Here is a 23,988-nt window from a genome sequence, read left to right as displayed (position 1 = left end):
ATATTCCAGAATAGGAATTCAAACAATGATCGCTAGATATGCCTCATGAGGTTTTTGGAGTGAGTGGAATGCAAAATCTCTCTTAAATTATTGTGTTTCACCAAAACTTTGTAGATGCGTTTTCCCAAATTTACCTAAAGGAGAAATATAACAGCTATTCCGCTTACTCTTATTATGGAATATGGTCAATCGAACGCGACCTAAAAAAGGATTGCAAAAGCGAATACTTTTCCAGTTGGCAAAAACTCAAATGAAGAAACAAAAAACAGTTACAATTTGAGTCGAGAATATTGAAAAGAAAGCCCAAAGCTAGGATTCCGGGCACGAGCCTCTTTTCCCAATAATCCACCTGCTACGCTTCTAAAAACCACTTGTGATCCTTTACGTGACAAAAGACAATGCTGTGGGAAGCCTTTTTGGCAACACACTGAAGCTTTTGACTGTTTGTTTTCACGTTTTCCTTTATGTCGTTCCTTGTTGTGTTGGCCTTTATTTTCAGGAAATTTAAAGAAGCTGCCGGAACGTTTTTACCGAACAACGTGTTTTTACCGTGTTCCTTTGATGGCATAGTGTAGAGTTGTCTTTCATTTTGCACGAAATTTAAAGAAGCTGGAAAATCACTTTTCCATTTATAAAATTTTGGTCGAGAAAGGATTGTCGATGAAAAAACATCTTGAACAGTTTTCACTGCGTCGTATTTTTACAGTTATTTTTCAGTGTTTCGTGCACAGCAGAGACAAGTCACATGCCATGTACACAGCTGAAAGACAAAGAAAAAATTAAAAATAAACGTAGGTCTGTGGGCTGGTTTTCGCCCGGGTAGGTTCAATAATAATCGTTCAAGCAAACGACTCTCGTTATTGCGTTGCTCAAGGATTATATTTTGTAGGACATTTCATTGACAATGAATAGACTATAGCATATACAGGAAAAATGTTCATACAGTAGTATCTGGTGCAGACAAGAAAAGGAAAAAAACTGCGCATTTCACCGAAGGATATAAGAACTGCTTTCACAGTAAGTTGAAATTAACGTTGTATAGTAGCCAGGGTGTGTGAGTGAGCACATAACAAAGAAGTTGGAGAGGTTTTTAGGGTCTGTGTTATCCAATTATTCAGAATTAATATGAAGTTCCCATATTTTATTTTTATCTACACGTACATCTATATCTACATTTATTTCGTCGGTAAAATCTTTACAGATATCGTACCAACTGTATTAATATCATTGTTAGTTGATGCCGGGTATTTCGTTTTGAGATCTTACTCTTTGTATCTTATGAGTAGGCTAAGGTAGCCTCTTACATCTGGCATGGAGAGCGAATGGAAAGTTTAGAATTTTGCATAGCTTGTACGGCTGCGACATTCAAAACGTGATTTTATTAGATATCTTGTAACTCTGAAAACCAAAATATGATAAATTCTCAAAAAGTTTTCATAGAATTTGTTCATTTTTGCTGAAAGAATGCATTTGTGTAAGATAAACCAAAAAGGCTTTTTTTCCTAAATTCCTGAACCGGAAAATTCTTCCTTTCACGCATAGACAGGACCTTTTGAGACAGTGGGAAGGTTCGGACGAACCCTCCCCCCCCCCCCCCCCCCTCCTCTCAGCGTACGGGCCTGAGTCATTTAACCGCAGACCTCAAATGGTTATGCTAAAAAAGTGGTGGCCTTGCTTGGCTCACAATTTACGGGATAATTCCAAAGGCCTAAGCGTTCTCGATCGGCCTTCGTCCGTGATTTCGGTATAATCCAGCAGATTGCATAGCGTAAACATGCAAAATAGTCAATTTATCGTTCAAAGATTAATTATTTTAATGGGGCATTCCGGACAACTGGAGCATTTTTAATACATGTCAACACTTTAAAATTTTTATCTCGGTGAGATTACATCCGATCCAAACATCATCTCCACTAGTTTGTAGCCCACGGTGCAATATGTAAAATGTTTGTACTGAAGAAAATGGGTGCGGGGTAAGAATTTATGGGGGAAAAGTGAAAGATTGGGTAAGTTTTTTTTTAATTCAATACTTTTGTAAACTCCCTTCCAACCGCACAATTCTTCTAAATTTCAACTTCAATGCCCTCTTAAATTATTTGATGACAATAACTTAATTAGTAATCACTTCACTAAATGGTTTTTCAGTAACCGTTACAATCAACGTAATACAGTAGATGTAAAAAAAACCCACTGAATATGCAATATTAAGACATCTAAATGTAAAAATGTAAGAATCTAAGAATCCCTCTACAACACGACTCTTAAAAGTAGCCTTAAAATTAGCAAAACTATACAGTTGTTAGAGATCGAGGGAGTTCATTCCAAAGCCGAACGTCTCTATATACAAAGGATCATTGGCCGGTAGTTGTTCTGAATTGCGGCACATCAAGCGCTTTTTTCGGTATATTGTCAAGAAAAGCTCCCCACTACCGACTGTCGGCCGACTGTCGGTCAACTGTTGGCCGACAATGGTGTTTCTACGTCTAGTATTGCAATAGTGGACATCAGCTCTCACCGTGAATTTACTAGTCAAGTAAGTTGATATTCTCTATGCAGTTTGATGATGAATGAATTCATCCCTATTACCTAAAATCGATTTCTACCGCTTTGCTTTCATTGTAGACTTAAGCTTAATCCTGCAGCTTCCTGCCTACATTGAATATCAGAAATATGACATGTCCAAAGATAATCGCTACACATCTATCACAAGTCTCTTCTCGGTTTTCTTGCAGACAATAAGTAAGAAGATAATAACTAAGGCTGACACTACGCTATTCCGCTTTTTGTTATTTCTGGAATAGGGTCAATCGAACACGACCTAAATAAGGATTTCAAAAGCGAATGGTTCATCCAGTTGGCAAAAAATCAAATGAAAAAACAAAAAACAGTTATAATTTGAGTCGAGAATATTGAAAAGAAAGCCCAAAGCTAGGATTCCGGGCACGAGCCTCTTTTCCCAATAATCTACCTGCAACGCTTCTAAATAAACTAACCACTTGTGATCCTTTACGTGACAAAAGACAATGCTGTGGGAAGCCTTTTTGGCAACACACTGAAGCTTTTGACTGTTTGTTTTCGCGTTTTCCTTTATGTGGTTCTTTGTTTTGTTGGCCTTTATTTTCAGGAAATTTAAAGAAGTTGCCGGAACGTTTTTACCGAACAACGTTTTTTTAACGTGTTCCTTTTATGGCATAATGTAGAGGTGTCTTTCATTTTGCACGAATTTTAAAGAAGCTGGAAAATCACTTTTTAATTCATAAAATTTTGGTCGAGAAAGAATTGTCGATGACAAAACTCTTGAACAGTTTTCACTGCGTCGTATTTTTACAGTTATTTTTCAGTGTTTCGTGCACAGCAGAGACAAGTCACATGCCATGTACACAGCTAAAAGACAAAGAAAAAATTAAAAATAGACGTAGGTCCGTGGGCTGGTTTTCGCCCGGGTATAGGTTTAATAATAATCGTACAAGCAAACGACTCTAGTTATTGCGTTGCTCAAGGATTATATTTTGTAGGACATTTCATTGACAATGAATACACAATAGCATATTCAGGAAAAATGTTCATGCAGTAGTATCTGGTGCAGACAAGAAAAGGAAAAAAACTGCGCATTTCAATGAAGGATATAAGAACTGCTTTCACAGTAAGTTGAAAATTAACGTTTTATAGTGGCCAGGGTGTGTGAGTGAGCACATAACAGAGAAGCAAGAGAAGTTTTTAGGGTCTGTGTTATCCAATTATTCAGAATTAATATGAAGTTCCCATATTTTATTTTTATCTACACGTACATCTACATCTACATTTATTTCGTCGGTAAAATCTTTACAGATATCTCACCAACTGAACTAATATCATTGTTAGCTGATGCTCGGTTGTTCGATTTAAGATCTTACCCTTTGTATCTTTGCCGAGAAGGCTAAGGTAGCCTCTTACATCTGGCATGGAGAGCGAATGGAATGTTTAGAATTTTGCAGAGCTTGTACGGCTGCGACATTCAAAACGTGATTTCATCTTGTAAAAACGTTACGCCCTTGGTACTACCCTAAAAGCCAAAATATGATAAATTCTCAAAAAGGTGTCATAGAATTTGTTCATTTTTGCTGAAAGAATGCATTTGTGTACGATAAACAAAAAAGGCTTTTTTTTTCCCTAGATAACCGGAGAATTCTTCCTTTCACGCATAAACAGGACCTTTTAAGACAGTGGGAAGGTTCGGACGAACCCTCCCCCACCCCGCCCTCCTCCCAGCGTACGGGCCTGAGTCATTTAACCGCAGACCTCAAATGGTTATGCTAAAAAAGTGGTGGCCCTGCTTGGCTCACAATTTACAGGATAATTCCAAAGGCCTAAGCGTTCTCGATTGGCCTTCGTCCGTGATTTCGATATAATCCAGCAATTTGATTGCAAGGCGTAAACATGCAAAAAAGTCAATTTATCGTTCAAGATTAATTATTTTAAAGGGGCATTCCGGTCAACTGGGGCATTTTTTTTATACATGTCAACACTTTAAAATTTTTATCTCGGTGAGATTACATTCGATTCAAACATGCATCTCCATTAGTTTGTAGCCCATGGTGCAATATATGTTTGAGAATTTTTTGTTAATGATTTGTAAAATGTTTTAAATGAAGAAAAAGGGGCGGGGGTAAGAATTTATAGGGGAAAAGTAAAAGTTTGTGTTACTTTTTTTAATTCATATTTTTGTAGACTCCCTTTAAACCCCACTTTATTTGATGACAATGACTTTATTAGTAATCACTCCGCTAAATGGTTCTTCAGTAACCGTTACAATCAACGTAAAAGATGTAAAAAAAAAACCCACTGAATATGCAATATTAAGACATCTAAATGTAAAAATGTAAGAATCTAAGAATCCCTCTACAACATGACTCTTAAAAGTAGCCTTAAAATTAGCAAAAGTATTTACAGTTGTTAGAGATCGAGGGAGTTCATTCCAAAGCCGAACGTCTCTATATTCAAAGGATCATTGGCCGGTAGTTGTTCTGAATTGTGGCACATCAAGCGCTTGTTTCGGTATATTGTCAACAAAAAGCTCCCCACTACCGACTGTCGGTCAACTGTTGGCCGGCAATGTTGTTTCTATGTCTAGTATTGCAATAGTGGTCATCAGCTCTTACCGTGAATTTGCTAGTCAAGTGAGTTGATATTCTCTATGCAGTTTGATGATGAATAAATTCATCCCTATTACCTAAAATCGATTTCTACCGCTTTGCTTTCACTGTAGACCTGCAGCTTCCTGCCTTCATTGAATATCAAAAATATAACATGTCCAAAGATAATCGCTACACATCTATCACAAGTCTCTTCTCGGTTTTCTTGCTGACAATAAGTAAGTAGACATGCAATAAGCAAGCCTGACACTACGCTATTCCGCTTTTTGTTATTTCTGGAATAGGGTCAATCGAACACGACCTAAATAAGGATTGCAAAAGCGAATAGTTCATCCAGTTAGCCAAAACTCAAATGAGAAAACAAAGAACAGTTATAATTTGAGTCGAGAATATTGAAAAGAAAGCCCAAAGCTAGGATTCCGGGCACGAGCCTCTTCTCAATAATCTACCTGCAACGCTTCTAAATATATTAACCACTTGTGATCCTTTACGTGACAAAAGACAATGCTGTGGGAAGCCTTTTTGGCAACACACTAAAGCTTTTGACTGTTTGTTTTCGCATTTTCCTTTATGTTGTTCTTTGTTGTGTTGGCCTTTACTTTCAGGAAATTTAAAGAAGTTGCCGGAACGTTTTTACCGAACAACGTTTTTTTAACGTGTTCCTTTTATGGCATAATGTAGAGGTGTCTTTCATTTTGCACGAATTTTAAAGAAGCTGGAAAATCACTTTTTAATTCATAAAATTTTGGTCGAGAAAGAATTGTCGATGACAAAACTCTTGAACAGTTTTCACTGCGTCGTATTTTTACAGTTATTTTTCAGTGTTTCGTGCGCAGCAGAGACAAGTCACATGCCATGTACACAGCTGAAAGACAAAGAAAAGATTAAAAATAGACGTAGGTCCGTGGGCTGGTTTTCGCCCGGGTATAGGTTTAATAATAATCGTACAAGCAAACGACTCTAGTTATTGCGTTGCTCAAGGATTATATTTTGTAGGACATTTCATTGACAATGAATACACAATAGCATATACAGAAAAAATGTTCATACAGTAGTATCTGGTGCAGACAAGAAAAGGAAAAAAAACTGCGCATTTCAATGAAGGATATAAGAACTGCTTTCACAGTAAGTTGGAAATTAACGTTTTATAGTAGCCAGGGTGTGTGAGTGAGTACATAACAAAGAAGTAAGAGAAGTTTTTAGGGTCTGTGTTATCCAATTATTCAGAATTAATATGAAGTTCCCATATTTTATTTTTATCTACACGTACATCTACATCTACATTTATTTCGTCGGTGAAATCTTTACAGATATCTCACCAACTGTACCAATATCATTGTTAGCTGATGCTCGGTTGTTCGATTTAAGATCTTACCCTTTGTATCTTTTGCCGAGTAAGCTAAGGTAGCCTCTTACATCTGGCATGGAGTGCGAGTGAAATGTTTAGAATTTTGCAGAGCTTGTACGGCTGCGACATTCAAAACGTGATTTCATTAGACATCTTATAAAGAAGTTACGCCGTTTGTACCACTCAGAAAACCAAAATACGATAAATTCGCAAATGGTTTAGGAGAATTTCTTCATTTTTGCTGAAACAGTGTGTTTGTGTAAGATAAACCAAAAATTAAAATTCTTTTTCTTTTTTCCTTAATAACCGGAATATTCTTCCTTTCACGCATAAACTAGAGGCAATGGGTAGGTTGGGACGAACCCCTCCTCCCCTCCTCCCAGCGTACGGGCCTGAGACATGTTTCCCGTTACCAGTATGTAGTTCTTAGCGCCATATATGTTTGAGAATTTTTTTGTTAATGAATTGTAAAATGCTTTTAATGAAGAAAAAGGGGTCGGGGGTAAGAATTTATAGGGAAAAAGTGAAAGATTGTGTTATTTTTGTTTCAATTTAACACTTTTCTAAACTCCCTTCAAACCACGTTTCGTGGGTTGTTTGTGTTGATATAGTGAACAGTGGATCTATGCTATTGGTGGGAAGATGGTGACGTGGAAAACAAGACGCGTTCGTTGATTCTGTGAGGATTAAGAGTGCCGATTTGGAAGATGAATTTTTGTTCTAAAGTTTTGCGGATTTCTGTGTTACCATGATGAAGAGAAATCGGCCACAGACTGCCATGTGTTTGTAATAGTGGTTAAGCAGATTTTAAAAAATGTTGAGTGACTGGTTCAGATGCATTCTTGTTATTTCTTTCAACGTCTCGAAGATGGTCAGGAAATTGGTCACCAAGTCATTTTGCTGTCTCACCTACGCAGCACCACAGTTGCTTTCAAATCTAACCCCTTTCACACTATACGTAGAACTGAAAAACCAAGCCAGAAAAAGTAGATTCTGGACAGCTGTTTCGACCTGGTCGGATCTCGTAAGCAGAGTGTATGCCATTGAGAAATTGGACAATCACCTCGGGGCACAGTTGTCCTTTCAAAACTCAGACATATGATGTTAACCTCATTTGGGCTCAAATTTTAAAAATTGTTGCCACTTGGCCATTTCCACAGCGCGTGATTACTACTCGACCAGCAAGGCATCATATCTGAAACATCATCTCTTTGTCGCGATAAGGAAAGTGTGCGTGGATAGACCAAACAATACACAAAACTATCAACACAATGTTTAACTTTTTTTCGTTCATCATAGAACATGCAGTGGGAGCACGAAAATACAACTCGGGAACTTTGCTTGTTGTTGTATTTCGGCAGGATAACAAAGTAAGCGAGCTCTCTGTAATTTCTACAGGAGAGTAAATAAAGGTTTGAAATAAAAATATTAATAACAAAAAAGGAGGCCGTAATGTTTTCCTTTAATTTCGCTGTTGGGTGCACAAAATATTGTCAGCAGGCCGAAAATTGCCTCAATTTCCATAGTTTTAATCACGGTTATTTTAATAATTGCTTGTCGGACACTTTGCTTCTACGGGAATTAGTTTTGGTGAGCTATTTGAATAAGGTGCCTCTATTTTGTATAATGGCCCCAGTTTAAAATCGGCAGTTGAGTTTTTGATGACGTCGTGGTTTTGTGCAAACTAATTTGAAGCAGGTGTTGGGAATTTCGTTGGCCAAAACAAACGCTTAATCCCAATCGAAAGATACTGTGTCTTTTCGGACCTTATATCGAGAGGACAACGTCTTATATTATGGCTGTCTACCAAGAAAATACTTGTGTACAATGGTGAGTGAAAGACGCACTTTTTCTAGTTCTCTTCGCGCTTTTTGGTACATTTCGACGGCGTTTCCTTGTATCTTTAATTGTCTATATTAATCTTGCGCGAAAAGAAGTTGGTAAATAGGCATTTTTCGATTTTGCATTCTTAAAGAATTAGCTTTTCGAATCAAATGAAATTTTTAGCAGCAAGGACAATTATAACGTGTCAGAATCAAAGATCGGTTATTTAGAATGTCTAAAACTTCGTCATTTTCTGCATGGATTAAGCTTTAGCGAAATTCATAATCTGCACTTCAGTCAAGTGGGTTTTGTAGTGTGTTTTCAAACCATAGAGAATCTCAATGATCCGGCCAATGGCCACACATACAACAAGTAATACACTTAACGTCGAGAGATGAGTAGCATAAAAGCCAAACAGAGAACATATTCTATTTCTTATCGTAAAACCTGAATTGCATTTGATGCGACTGGCATCAATTCTACGCAATAAAAAAAAAATTTAAAGGAGCAGAATTTGCGCAGTGGTGAGAGCACTCGCCTCCCACCAATGTCGCCCCGGAACGATTCCTGAACTCGGCGTCATATGTGGGTTGAGTTTGTTGTTGGTTCTCGTCCTTGCCCCGAGAGGTTTTTCTCCGGGTACTCCGGTTTTCCCTTCTCTTCAAAAATCGACATTTCCAAATTCCAATTCGATCTGGAAAGTGTCCCCGATTAGTGCTCTGCACGGAACCGCCAAACAATAAAAATACCATTTCATTTCACATTTGATAACTTATTGTGCAGTTTAGGCACAAAAGCGCTCACAAAATCACTTCCTCTGTTAGAAACTGCAACGGATGAACAGAGTGTAAGATACTTGATTTAACAACAGAACAGCTTAGAAATGTATATGCAATAGCTAAACTTTCAGAGTAGGCGAGGAAAGTACGAAAAGACTTTAAAGGTCGTTTTCTCTTTTCGAAATCGTTGTCGGGTTTTAAAGAGGCAGTCGAACCTGCCACCCTCGGGGAATTGCTAAATGACTACTTAATATAGATTGACCACTAAAAACAGACCAGTTGCACAGAACACACGTCAAACACAATAAAAACGCCATTTGGTAACTTAATGTGCAGTTTATGCGTAAAAGCGCTCACAAAATCAATTACTACGGTTAAGAAATTGCAACGATAAAATGGTGTTAAAAAGGAGACATAGTACAAAAATGTATTAATACAACATTAAGCCAAGATCCTACATTCAGCATTGCAGGTCGCTAGCTAGAAATTCATTACCTGGCGGGCTATTCGTGCGATCTCCCATTTCCTTACTAGAGCTCGAGCTAACGCTCAGTGCCCGGAATTTCATGGGTTCATTTTAGTACTTTAACATACACTGCAGAGTTAATTCTCTGATTTGTGTCCTAAGTGCTAGCGGCACAACATTCATTTGTACCCTTCATGTTCACATTTGCCGCAAGGACCACCATTATCACCCACGACCTCATCATTTGCGACGGTGGGGACCCGGGGTGGGGAGTAGAAACGAATTGGTTTTATCAACAGAGTCATTGATGTGGTAATTTGGCCACCGCAGAGAGAGAGTCGAGTGCTGACGTTTCGATTCCGCCTTCATGAAGTACTAAACCGCGACGAGCAAACAGTTGAAGCTTGTTCATCACCAAAGCTTACAATTTTAATCTTACGGCTGATCTTAGGAAAGATTTATACTTCCTGAAAGCAGTTCAGTTCAGTTCGCGTCTCGGTTTTTCCAGAATTTTGGCCTACTCCTTTCAATGAAAATTTCCAGATATAGTTAAATTACATACTTGTCTTTTTCTTTAGGATCACATTCATGACAAGAAATCTTCCAAGTTTCCATTTTCCTTTATGTCAGAGTAACATAATTATGCTACTCGTAGTGCCTCTACAGAACAGTTTCAGATTCCTTCATTCCGAATTAATATCCGTAAATTTTGTCCTTCTATTATTGGACGGTATTTCTGGAATGACATTCCTCCAAATATTCGAACAAAACCTTACAAGAAATCATTTAAGAAAACTCTTTTGAAATTCTACTTTTCCCAATATTAAGTTTGACTTTGTATAATTATTTTGCTCTGTTGCCCTGACTTATAGTTTTGTTCCGTGTCTATGTATGTGTGTTTATGTTCTATTACGTATATTATATAATCTCTCCCTTGAAAACCAATAATCTATGATCCTTGTTTTTTTTTTTTTTTTTTTTTTCATCTTTAGGGCTAAGTATTAGTCTTTCTATTTTTGGCCCTTTTTTCGTTATTTTAATACCTTTATTCTCCCAATGTATATTGCGGAGATGACTGGAGAAGAAGAAATATATAAATGAAAATTAAAGGAATGGGTCTCTAGCTATTTTACAGAAAAAACAAGGGATTGGTCTATGTTCTAAAATTTTAGTCATTTAAACATCGTGAGACTATGTCAGCAAAACGCTCTTACAAATGTCAATATATTGACATTTTCAAATTCCCCCAAAATAAAATTTGCCATTTATTTTAAAAATTAAACGAATATTTTAAAAGTTCGAGTACGGAAATAAGGTGCCTAATAGCTTCGTTTTAAAACTACAGGCAGCCTTCAGAAGGTATTTTTGGTAAAATGTTCTTTTCAATGTTATTTGCTGTAACAGTTTACATGGCCTAATTTACATATCTCATGTATGTATGTATGTTGTTATGTTGACTATGCTGCTAAAGTTTTAAGGTGTTGTGCTAAATCTTCAGAAGATAGGCCGATCTCTTTTTACGGTATGACAGCTAAATACCCATGCCTCAATTAAATTTTCATTGGAAAATGTTGAAACGAGTTTGAACTGTATCCGGCACGAACGAAATCTGACATACCATAAGAACGGAGAAGCTCAAATTTTCTTGAGAATTGCCTCAACATTCGTTCAACATTTGTTCAGGCAAATGCCAAAATAGTACTTTCAGCATTATTGGAACACGAGAGTTGAAAGGTTGTTGAAAATGTGTTGAAAGCATGTCGAAACAAATTGAAATTAGTTAAATTTTTCTATTATTCAACATCGCTTAATCACTTTCTTTGTTCTAAAAGAAATGTTGGATCGTGTTGGGCTCGTTAAAATGCGCAATGCCACCCACATTTAGTTTCATCTTGAATAGCAATAAAACATATATGTTCGGATCCACTGCCAACACATAATACGACCTCATGTCCGCAAGTGCTTGCTCGAGAAATGTTAAAGATGTTGTATGTTGATCAAAATTAATGTTAAAATTTTTTATTTACGAACCTCTTTTCTAACATGAAATTACTCTCACAGCACCGGGAAGGGAGGAAAACACGAAACGATTTATCAGAGGAAGAATGAACTTAAAAATCGGTTTTTAGCCATTTTGCCTAAATACCGAAGGAACTTGGAAAAAACTGGCCATTTTTTTCAAGTTGTAAACCTTTTCCATCCTGGCCATCCGTAGTCACAGATGTGCACTAGTAGGGTTATAGTTAGTGTAATTTAGTCATTTAAAGCAGCTGTTGAGGAAGTCTTCATTGCTTAATATTTTATAATTTTAATTACTCTGTAGCTGCCACAGTAGGCAGAGAAAATGGCAGAGTAGCATTTTAGCAGCTATAAAGACAAGCTGAGTAATCACTCGCTACATTATCATTGACAGAAAGAACAACGGTTTGTTTACAATGTCGACAGCTATGAGCGACGTTGTCTCGTGAAATTTATTCAGATATAGAAACTGTTTTGTTCTTGCCGATTAAGACCGATAGTAGTAGAAGCGATATGTCAAACGCAAGGAAGAGTGTGAGTTAATCTGATCTTTATTTTTTTAGCCAACTTCGAGCCTTTTCGAAATCACATGAAACACTCTTTCGAGTGTTTGATACCGAGCTTCTTAAACCATTAAAAGTTCTTGCAGAAATTCAAACCCAAAGTTCACCAAATTTTATATCTTCATGCACTATTAATAAGTTTGAGAAGGGTAAATGTCTTATGCTTGACATCTAAGCTTGATCACGTGACGCTCTTTATGCAATGAACTCGCTCGCTAACTGCTAATCGACGAAATATTAAAATCGAACAAGGGCTAGACAAATCGACTGAGTTCTCTCACCAATTCAGTGGACATTGCAACTCTCCCTTCAACGAAACTTTCAAGGTAAATACACATTTAGCAAAACGAAAAAAACGAAAAAAAAAGATTAGCTTCCGACTTTACGAGGCGGTATCTTTTTGAACGACAGAGAATTTGGCAGTATCACGACCGAAGCTGCGCAAAATTGTTTGAAAATTCGCTAGATTTCTCCATGCAAAACTAAAAATGTTACCGTACGCTTCCACACATAGCCCCTTACCTCAGATTTGTTCAGTGTAAATTCTCGTCCGTTGCCTTAAGCTTTGAATTTTTTAGAAATGAAATTTTATCGAAATTATGACTTCCCATCTGATTAGCATGCAAACACCGCAGTTTCGTTAAGTTTACCTTTCAGAATGGCTTTCAGTAGCAACCCGCTATTATATTTGAAGAATACGACAAAAAGAAAATGACAAGTCGAAACTTAATGACAACTGTAACAGTAAAAAATTTATTTTTTTTTTCTGAGTAAATACCAAAGTCTTAACGGGGCTATTGGACCATCTATTGGACCATCCTTATTTAGCTGCCTTTATTTTCCAGCGCCGTTACAGAGCCAATCGTGATGGAAAACAGTCAAAACAAAATTGTTAAATTTCTGCACATGTGCTGGAGATATGACATCACCACATCCACTGGCCGGCGTATACAGTCCCTGAAGATCATTGGTGTTGCGTTGGTGGCCGTTTTTGGTCTTCTTCTTTTCGTGGTTGAAGATGTTTACCATGCGAATAAACAAATCCAGCAAACCAAGGCGCTGGAAGAAAATATGCAATCAAGCCTGGAGGTCGCATCTTTGATTCATCGCCTGCAAATCGAACGAGGTCTCACGGTATTATGCTTGGGGTCTACCACTGTAAAAGACAGAGAAGAGGCTTATGAACGGATGAGAGGAGCTCGAGAACAAACTGACAAAACCCTTTCGGACACAAGCTGGCCATTTGACAAGACGATTGGAGCTGACTTTCTTCAAGGAGTTCACAATTTTCGAACGCACTTGAACAATAACAGGTATTTTTTTTAGGATTTTTGAAGCCTCATAAAGATTAACCCATTCATCCATTTCTTTATCCATTCATCCAACTAAATTCTGAGCATCCAGTTGATTTAAATTTAAACCTTTCACGTTGAGTTTATTGAATGGCTGAGAACGGTAACCGCCGTTATGTCGAATTTTAGGTCGTTTTTTCGTTTTGCTGTAAAGTGCCTGAACTCTTGCATGTGCCTTTCAATTTAATCAAAGAACATCACTCTCTGTTTTTCTTTTCACTCCAAAGCGTCTGTTGTTCTGCTTTTTTCCTTGTTTTTTCCATTCGCTGACTCGATGTTTTGGCCTCTTTTTTCTCCAAAACTAAACGTAAACCAGCAAAAGAAACACAAAGTGATATTCTCTGACGATAGAAAATTAGAGACCTCTTGAAAAATTTCAGACATTCTTGGGCAAAACGAAAATCAGACTAAAATTCGACATAAGACGATTATGCTCATAACCCTTCAATTATTGACAGTTGTCATTGGCAAACTGAGCTCTAGAATATCCTTTGCACCCCTCACCTGGGTTGTTTGCCATTCTTCTCACTAGACAGTGATAGAATTTAAATCTCATTCAAATGTTCCATCTTATTATTCGACACATTGTGACATTGTTCAAATATGGTCATGGTGCACTGAATATTCGTCGTCCGTAGACAACAGATATCCTCTGATACACGTAATTTCGTGTTTCGGGGAGAAAAATGATCGTCTCCAGCTTTTCTGCAATTAAATTGTACTTCGCTATCAATGTGTTGAATAACAAAACAATTAATTATCCTTCTCAGTCTTGGGGAACCAATCAGAACTTGAAGCAAATACGTGTAACCAGCGTCAAACGCGGGAAAACGAGAGCAAGCAAACCATATCACGATTTGTTGTGGTTTGAATTCTGATTGGTTGAGAAAGTGCCTCCAGTTTTTCAACCAATCACAGCAAAGAACAGCAAACGTATAGGAAACGCGAATTATCTTTGTCACTCAATAGGCCTTATCACGGTTTTCGACGTCATTTTGACGAGTTGGCAAACAGGCTTGAAATAACAGTGTTTGTATGGAAATCCGATGTCAAATAATTTTCATAAAACATCGCTTCTGAAAAAGTCATGAATTGGATACTTTTGGTACTAGGAAAAGGATTTAAAAAAAAAAAACTTAGAGAGATGTAGCTGCGTGCCAGAAAGCGTCCAGTCGTGTTTTGAACTTTCCATACATTTGTCTCTATAGCAAACCAGCCGTGAACTGCTACTAAAAATAGTTCGCGGGAAAAACTACAGGGAAATGTATGGAAAGTTCAAAGCACGACTGGATGCTTTCTGGCACGGCTACATCCCTCCAATTTTTTTCCTAAAATTCTTTTTCCTAGTGCCAAAAGTTTCCAATTCATGAATTTTTCAGAATCGATGTTTTATGAAAATTATTTGACAATGGATTTCCATACAAACACTGTTATTTCAAGCCTGTTTGCCTACTCGTCAAAATGGCGTCGAAAACCTTGATAAGGCCTATAGTAAAGCGCTCCAATATGCTTTTTTGTAATGGTTGTAATTTTTTGTGTGTAAATCTGGGCACAGGTACACAGTTAAAACGTGTGAAGATGGTAATCCTGAAGATCAAATTGAATTCTACACTATTCCCATCGATTTGATGCTGGACTGGTTCTACAAAACAGTGCAGGCAACTTCCGAGAATTCCATTCTCCAGCATTTAATTGGCTACCACAAGTTCCTCGCTGGTAAAGATAAAATCGGGATTGAGCGAGCGTTGGGTGGAGCTTTCTTCGCTTCAGGCCCTTTCGCGAATACAAGCCGTCTAATACGGTATGCAAATCACAGCATTGTGGGACAGGATTACTTGGAAACAAGTGGAGAACTCATGCCGGAGATTAAAAAAATGGCTGATGAAGAGGTGAATAATACAGTGCTGGATTTAATTGAAGCACAACGAAGCGTTATCTTAACTAACATCCTAAACAACGCGTCCGTGAAGAGAGGGGCAGAATGGTTTGATCTGATGACTTCGTATCTTGATGATCTTTTTAAAGTTCAAGAGAAAGCTGGGCTTTCTCTCACCAAGCGCCTTGAAGCTGACAAGCAGACATCCAAGTCAAATTTAGCTAAGAGGTTATCATTTCTCATTTTCTCCCTACTTATGGTACCAGTGCTTGTTCTATCGGTCAATCGCATGGTGGGAACAATCCAAAACTACACTTTTCAACTGGCGCAGACCACGCTGCAGCTAAAAGAGGAGAAGACAAGGGCAGACAAGCTGCTCTACCAGATGTTTCCGCATCCCGTAGCGGAGCTGTTAAAGAACAATCAGCAGATTCCAGCCGAGTTCTTCAGTAGCGTCACCGTCTTCTTCAGTGACATTGTCAACTTTACTGAAATGTGCTCCACTATGGCACCTCTGCAGGTCGGTAAGACATTTGATTTTTTTGTGGAGCGGTTTTCAGTTGAGTGTGGAAAATAGTTTGCTTTGGTTTTGCTTTAATCGACTCTATGATTGGTTGTCAAAGTTCGCGCCATTTTCTCAACCAATGGGAAGCCAAACCAAAACAAATCGTGCCTTGCTTGCACGCGTTTTCCCGCGCTTGACGCTGGTTACATGCTTCGAGTTCTGATTGGCTACTTGTGCTGTTTACATCTGTTGTGATTGGCCAGAGAAATTACTTTGGTTTTGGTTTTACAACACTCAATTGAAAACCGCTCTAAAGGTCTAGTATTATCCAAACTGCAAAACAGCCTTAATTTCGCTTAGTAATTTGTACCATTTCAACGTGGCGTCTTTGAAGGAAAAGTCCGAACCAAGAAAGAAAATGGAAAAAGAGGCGGGGAAGAGAAAAGCCACGCTTTTTGGCGCTGTGCGCCTCACAAGTTCGAGCTTTCTGTGACTCGCTTCTCCCTCCGTAAATTTCAAAAGCAAGAACGACTGTTATGCAGTCTATGTTTTCTAGGCAATTAAGTGCAGTACTTAACAATTATTCAACGAGTGCGCGTTGGATATGAGATGACAGACAGCCAACGAGCATTGAATGGTGCAGTTCCAGGGATTTGATTTGCTTAGAGGTCATGCATACCTCAGTGACCGACTATCGCGTTACGCGCAATCTGATTGGCTACACAGGTGCCGTCTATCGATCGATAGACGGCAGTTTGTCAGAGCGCGCGCAATTTAGCATGCATCATTGCACAAATATATCAAAATTTATGAAATAAAAAGATTTTTTTGCTTCATAGATCGATCACTGAGGTATGCTAAAACAATTAGAAGGCTTGCTCTCGGTTTCTATCGCCTTTGATAGCTGGCTCGGGGCTTCGCCCCTCGCCAACTATCAGCCGATAGAAACCTCGAGTTCGCCGTCTAATTGTTAAATATACCATGACCTCTAAGCAAATCAAATCCCTAGAATTGCACTATTCAATGATCCAGTTTTTAATAAAATACATTATAACCAACCGATTATTTTCCACGCGTTTTCACTGGAGGAAACACGTCACGTGATTCAAAATCGTACGGTGGTTATCAGACGATAACGGCACAGTTTTTGGACGAGAAAAACAAAGAAAGAACGTCACATTTTTAGGTCTGTTCGAATGTAATCACAGTAGTGATAACATCGACTAAACTAGTCAGCTGGAATTTATTTGTTGGCAACCGGAACGCCATGAAAATCACTTGAGCATGGACTTTAAGCGTTTTGTTTATTGATCCCTAAGCGTTTGAGGAAAAGGCTATGTTCCATTGTGCGGCTTTTGCTGTTAGTATATGCCTGAGTAGTGTTTTTTTACGTGTTTCAGTGGCAAAACGTTCAGCGAAAGCGAGCTCACAGAATTAATTTTTTTTTTTTGCCTTAGGTGACTGCCATGCTTGATACGGTCTATGGCGTATTTGACAACCGAATCAGCCACTACGACGTATACAAGGTGGAGACAATTGGTGACGCTTACATGGTGGTATCTGGGCTTCCTCAGAGAAACGACATGCGGCACGCTGACCAAATTTCTCGCATGGCGCTCGATCTTGTTGACGTTGTTAGCGGACTGACTCTACCAGAGTTCTCCAAACAATTGTCAGTCCGCATTGGGATACATACAGGTCAGTCATTGAATCAGAGGTATAGCCGGGCTCTAAATGATATAATTTAGAAGATTGAAATTCTTGAGCACTGATTAAGTAACAGGTTTTATCGCGGTATAAAACATAGACAATCGTGTTTTATTGCTTTTGATGTGGGCATTTTTTGGAGGCAAACCTACAGGAACACTTAGCTCTATGAATGTCCATGTGCCCTTTGTAATGGGCGCTGGCCTTGAGCGCTTTAATAACCATTGGCTAATTGCAAAATTATGGCGCCTTTATGAGGGAAGCATTAGTTATCTACAGTTAAAGAAAGTAACAAATAACTTTTGGAGATCGATAAACTGATGCGTTTTCATAATTTTTTTTTTTTTTGTACTGGTTTGGATTTCTACCTAAGCTCTACGAGTGCTTCTCTCAGTTTACTTTTGGTTAACTCTATAGAAATAAGGAAACGTTTTTATGTCCTTATAGAAAACAGGAAAATTAACAGTGCTTCTTTGTTAACAATTCAGGCCGGGAAGCTCGAGACTTTTGATCGACCTTCAAAGTTATGCGATATATACCCACAGAGAGAATACTAATTGTCGTAGCATATCCCAGTGACTGACCTATTGAATGAAGAAATTTTGTTAAAAAATATCTAGCGAGAATAAGTTGTGGTATTTCGCCCGCCTTAGTTCATGGTGGGTCTGCCTGTAGTGTTGCGGTTTTCACGTCGGCCTCAAATGCAGGAGACTGGCGCTCGAGTCACCCGCCGGTGAACCACATTTTCACATACAGTCAACTCCCTTTATTGCGGGACACCCTCTGGACCATAGCGAGAGTCGGTAATAGCGTGAATTTATTTCAGTCAAACGTCTGTTATTTATTTTTGCCGGGGATTTAGCTGCTGTCCGTATCATCGGGGTGTCTGCAAGGCGAGAGTTGACTGTAGTGTGTTATATCTTGCTTTTACGCGTGTATTTACTAGGATTCTAGAGGCCAGAGACGTACCCGTTTCTCGTAAGTCCCGGTAACTTACCGGGCCCGATAAGTGTCTTTCGTGATAAATGTTTCTTAACAGAAGTCAACTTTTGTTAGCTTTGAAAACTAAATTTTAAAATCTTATACATTTAGGAGTATAGCTCTGGCCCTGAGGAAGACCAATTCTATTAGTCGAATTATTGGCCACTAATAAATCTGCCAGCCCCTGCCCCTGCCGTACTGCCAGCCTTTCATTCAGTTTTGTATTTTCACGTTCAAGTGACGCCTGACACGAGGTCTTTCACAAGAGAGATCCGGCAAAATTACCAGCAAGTTTAATTCCTGCGTTGTGTGGACCTCTGCATTCAAAAGGTTTTCTATTGGCCAAGTACCATGTATGTAATCACTGTGTAATCGGCGAAAAAACATTTAAAAATATACTTATTGGGCCCGGTAAGTTACCGGGACTTTGGAGAAACGGGGCTCTGGTATGCAAAAGGGGACCGGAAAATGACATATTTTAGTCTCAAATAGGGACAGGGTTTGGAGAACCAAACTGCGCAACAGCCCCGACAAAATTCCGAGGAGTAGTCCCCCCCCCCCCCCCCCCCTTCAAGCAGTATATCAACTGATTTACTGACTAAGTGACTCTTCCTTCTTTTGTTTTACCCATAGGACCATGTGTTGCCGGTGTGGTGGGGAACAAAATGCCTCGATACTGTTTGTTTGGAGACACTGTGAACACAGCATCAAGAATGCAAACAACAGGCGAACGTAAGGAGCTTGCGTGCGCGCAAATTTTATTCTTGGTCCAGTTCACTTCCTTTCCGAAAGAGAAAGGAAAAGAAGAGGTTTAAGCGCAAAGTAGAATTATTGACGAAATCCTTCACTCCTTAGAGCACCATCTAGTATTGCTCAGTAGCGTTCATTTGAATGCTCACACTTGAACTTTTCATCCACGGACTCAAAAGTTAAAACCAACTTGTACAGCATAACAAACAGCACCACAGGAAAGTACTGCTCAGTAGCTTTCATTTGAATGGTCACACTTTAGGATTTCATCCACAGACTCAAAAGTTAGAATCACCCTGTACATCAGCATAATAAACAGCACCACAGGAAAGTACTGCTCAGTAGCCTTCATTTCAATGGCCACACTTGTTCTTTTTTCTCTTTAGCCCAAAAAATACAAATTACAGAAAATACCAAAGAAGCACTGGATGGGATCGGTGGATACGAAACCGTCTTCAGGTGCAAGTTGGAAGTGAAGGTACGTTTTCTGTGCGCTTACATGGCCTAGAAAGCGCATACTAAAGCGGAAAAATCTTTGACTCGGATGAGCTTGTGAATTTTATCAAAACCATCGGTACCGATCAGAATTTGTAAACCACTGAATTCCTTGATCTTTAATCTTTAATCATTAATCAAGATAATTACCAATTCGGACATGCTAATGAGACAGGCAATGGGCGGTCAATGTTGTTATATAAATTTATGAGGTCAGAAAGACGATTTGAAAGTGAGATCGTTCCAGACTGCTAAACCGCGCAAAAAAAAAGAAGACATAAGCATTTACAAAGAATAAATGTAAAGTTGTGTGACTTTCTGGTACAAGAAGTATTAGAGTGGTTTCCAATTGAGTTCGTAAAACCAAAACCAAAGAAACTGTTACTCCGGTTAATCGCAACAGATGTAAACAACACAGCGAGCCAATCAGAATTCGAAGCAAATACACCTGGTGCCAAGCGCGGGAAAACGCGTGCGGCTAAAACACGATTGGTTTTGGTTTGGATTCTCATTGGTTGAGAATGTTTTGTTAATCAATCACAGAGCGTAGTGGTGCAAAACCAAAGCAAGAACGAAATTACTTTCGACACTCAATTGAAAACCGCTCTATCGCCAATATCAATGGGAAATTAAAGGGGGGAAAGCTAAATCATGACAGTTCAAATAAAAATAAACCTACTCGGAAAAGGGTTCACTCAAAAAATTAATACAGGTAGAGGCTGCTAGTTTTGGGCTCCTGACACAAGCTGTCCTACCTCGGAATCGATCACTGTACTCTAAATCAAGTTGTTTGTTTTAATGCACAGGGAAAAGGCTACATGTCAACCTACTGGCTCAAGGGTTTTACGGAAAGGTTCCACAGTGTTAATGTTCCAGGACAACTACCTGTCTCAGCATTCGTACAGATGTGATGTACGAGTGCAACGTCACAAAATAGGTACAATATAAGAAAAGTAGGGTACTTCACAAAATAGGTACTCCAAGCGTACATGTGCCATTATTTGTAGCCCCTTTCTCCACATAGTGGCTCATACGGGGAAGCTCCAACCGAAAGGGGCGAGAAATTTGAAATGTTACTGACTTGTTTTTTAAAGGGTCGCAAAACTAGATCGTGAACAGAAAGACAGAAAGGCTTACAATCCAAATATTAGAGAGAGGTAGCAAAATCTGGCAGAAACTACAACGCAAATATAGTCTGGTTGTACAAGTAACGTAGGGATATATTACTTCACTTTGAAGTGTAAGAAAGGAACACAATTTTATTACTAGTTATGTATGTGAAAGCGTTATCATTTCAGTAAACATTTAGACAGAGCCCCTCCGTATGAAACCTCATTAAGTAACCTCCCAGGTATTACAGACATCTCTGACATATACAATCCTTAATGCATGGTCATCGCTTTGACATGATGTTAATCCAAAGTGATGAATAGAGGTGCTTTCTTGAAATTTTAGAACCTGAAAGCGTATACACACACGAGCCTCTAAGCGCATGAATGTACCGCAAAGAGGACTTATGCAAGTAAAAAACCTAAGTGGGGCATTCAGGGTACATTAAAAGAAATCGTTGTAATTTCATCGTGTGCTTTTCACCTACTTTGAATTGATTGAGGATCGGTCTTCGTTCTTCCCGTCGTTAACTTTTTAAATTAAACTTACAGTATCCAGACTGATGAACCTACTTTCTATATAATCCATGCAATACAACGGAATATGGAATGGCTATCCAGCATTCTGACGCTTAAGTGTACATGTCATGGGATGAAATCTCATGAAGGATCTCTTATGCGTATACACATGTTTAGCTAACAAACGTCAAGGCGTCAAATGCGAGTTTGTCAAGCCAAACAATCTTTCCTGTATAGCCAACGGTTTTCCAACATAATTGTCAGCTGTTGTTACGAATTAAGGTAAATCCCCAGACTTTATTTTCCAGAAAGAAGGCGACTTGAAAGGACGGTACGGTCGGGTGTTTCCGCAGTTGTTGTACGGAGTGATCTCCTACCAATTTGGTTCGCATTCTGGTGTTTTCTCGGATCTCAGTCTCGTAGTTCGTCAGAGAATTCACTTAAACGAAGGATTAACGCTCGCAATGTCTGCTCTTGGATCTCTTTACGGTGGCGATATTACATTATCAACTGATTCGATCAAACCATTTAGTCGTTCCTATTCCCAACGCAGCGCCACAGTTTCTTTAGAAGCTAACCCTGGATCTTATCCTTCTTGGTTTTCTTCCTCTAGGAGCGTGGGCTCATTTCCTTGAACAGCGGTTGATTTTGAAGCCTACCTTCCCATCATCCTTACCAAACGTGCCATCAAAATAATCTTACGAAAGTTTAAAACTGATTAGATGACAATTCATCGATCATCACTTCTTGCATTTGTACATGTAACGCTGGAGTGCTTATGTATACCTAAACATACAAATTTTATGTAATGTTTAAAACACGAGCAGCAGTGTTCTATCGGGATTTAAGCCAAGAGGCGCAGCCGAGTAGTTTTAGACCCGATAAAACACGTGCTCCGAGTTTTTTGAACGGCTTCAAAAACATTCCTGGAAAAGCGTGTGTCAATAGAATTCATAAAAATTATGCTTTTGTGAACGTTGGAAATTAGCATGCGAGAAAAATACCGCATACTAATGAGGAGTGTTTTATCAGCTGATAAAGTCACTGCACGTGATGTATTATCGACCATTTGATAGGTCAATGGGCTTATGAATTATTAATGAATTTTTGAAGAAAGTTTGAAACTGATGACATCCACATTAATCTATCATCACTTCCTGTATTTGTACATGTAATGCTGGAGTGCTTATGTATATACCTACACATATGTACAAAATTTTATGTTTAATTGCAATTGTATATACAAACAACTTATAAAGTTAAGTTCTAAGCTAAAAGTAACTCACATTTCAATTCGCAACAATCGAATAGTTCGTCAGAGACGTTTTTCTAACATATTTTATGGGACATGTATAAAACACTGAGAAATAAAACAATGAAACGAATAAACGAAGGTTCCGGTCCACAATATAGCTATAGTTATAGTTTTGATAACACAAAACTCAGTTTCTGTTGATAATTTCAGTACATAGAGAATGAAAAATACTCCGAGTATGTTCATTGTGTCAAACTACAGACAACTCCCTTTATTGCGGACACCCTCGGGACCACGAGTTAGTGTCCTTAATAGCAAGAGTCCGTAATAGCGGGAATTTATTTCCGTCAAACGCCTGTAATTTATTTTGCCGGGGATTTAGCTGCTGTACGTATTATCGGGGTGTCTGCAATAGCGAGGTGTCCGCAAGGCGAGAGTTGACTGTACTAAGACAACAAATGACAAAAACTAAGTTGGAAACAAGTTATATTTCGGTACGACCTAAATATTAATTTAAGTGTAAATGTCAATGTTCAACTTAACTTTCTTTCAAGGATGATAGTTTCTAAACTGTTTCGATGCTATAATGGGGGACAGAAACTAATATTTTATTGACGCGAAAGCTGAGGTTTCGAGTGTTCATTCTTTGTCAGAGCGTTAGTCTAGCTAAGGGTCGAAACGGCAGCTTTTGTATCTCTGCGGTGGGCAATTTACCTCATCAACTTAGCTGATGAAACCAAGCGTTGGAGTTGTGCCAGTTAATAGTAATGACGATGACAGAAGTAAAAACGTAAAAATAAATTGTAGAGGATTTGCGTAGATTTGAGTAACTTGTTAGAGACATTTTAATAAGAAAATTCAGCTCCAAATAGCAAATAACAGACATTAAATAAATAATAACAGGTAGACACTCGATTGAAAAATGTTTGTCCCTTGCAAACTGTGTAACGTAAACGGCGCGACCTGATGGTCTTATGGGGTAGTCAAATAAGTATTGGCGTATTTCCTTTTTTTATTTTCTGTCCGTCCGTGAGAAATATCTAAATTTTAATCCCTGAAAACCGCATGTGCTTACGGATTCTCTAAAAAGAAAAAAGTAAATAAATTCATACGTCAAACAGACTCACTTTCGAGAAAGCTGTTGGATCATATCGTTCATGGCTTATACATTTCACCTGACAAGGATTTTTCAATCGGTGTCTAATAGAGATGATAGTAGTTAAAAGCAAGCAGATTGATGTGTTTGTTAGTTAGTTAAATCTAACCGGTTCAGTCAAACTTAAATAAAACCAAAGAAAACTAATCACA

The 23,988-nt window shown here is 38.5% G+C and overlaps 1 protein-coding gene across 4 annotated transcripts in view; it reads left to right on the top strand.

The window, feature by feature from the left end:
• The window catches only part of LOC146462499 (uncharacterized), a 66,609-nt gene that overhangs the window by 12,683 nt on the left and 29,938 nt on the right, over nucleotides 1-23,988 (top strand). Inside the window, exons 2-8 of one of the 4 annotated variants that reach the window (XR_014857104.1) lie at nucleotides 12,977-13,444; nucleotides 15,039-15,879; nucleotides 17,322-17,562; nucleotides 19,186-19,284; nucleotides 19,689-19,780; nucleotides 20,604-23,622; nucleotides 23,890-23,916. Coding sequence is in view for 1 of the 4 variants with exons in the window: in XM_085085505.1 (XP_084941631.1) it covers nucleotides 12,999-13,444; nucleotides 15,039-15,879; nucleotides 17,322-17,562; nucleotides 19,186-19,284; nucleotides 19,689-19,780; nucleotides 20,604-20,708 (1,824 nt within the window). In the remaining 3 variants the exon portion in view is untranslated. The other 3 variants (XR_014857103.1, XR_014857102.1, XM_085085505.1) reach the window with 3 other exon arrangements.

Source organism: Pavona decussata, unplaced genomic scaffold, assembly GCF_977016875.1.
Source record: "Pavona decussata unplaced genomic scaffold, jaPavDecu1.1 SCAFFOLD_186, whole genome shotgun sequence".
Classification (NCBI taxonomy): Eukaryota; Metazoa; Cnidaria; class Anthozoa; order Scleractinia; family Agariciidae; genus Pavona; species Pavona decussata.
Note: the sequence above shows the minus strand (reverse complement) of the source record. Positions and strands in the feature narration are given on the sequence as shown.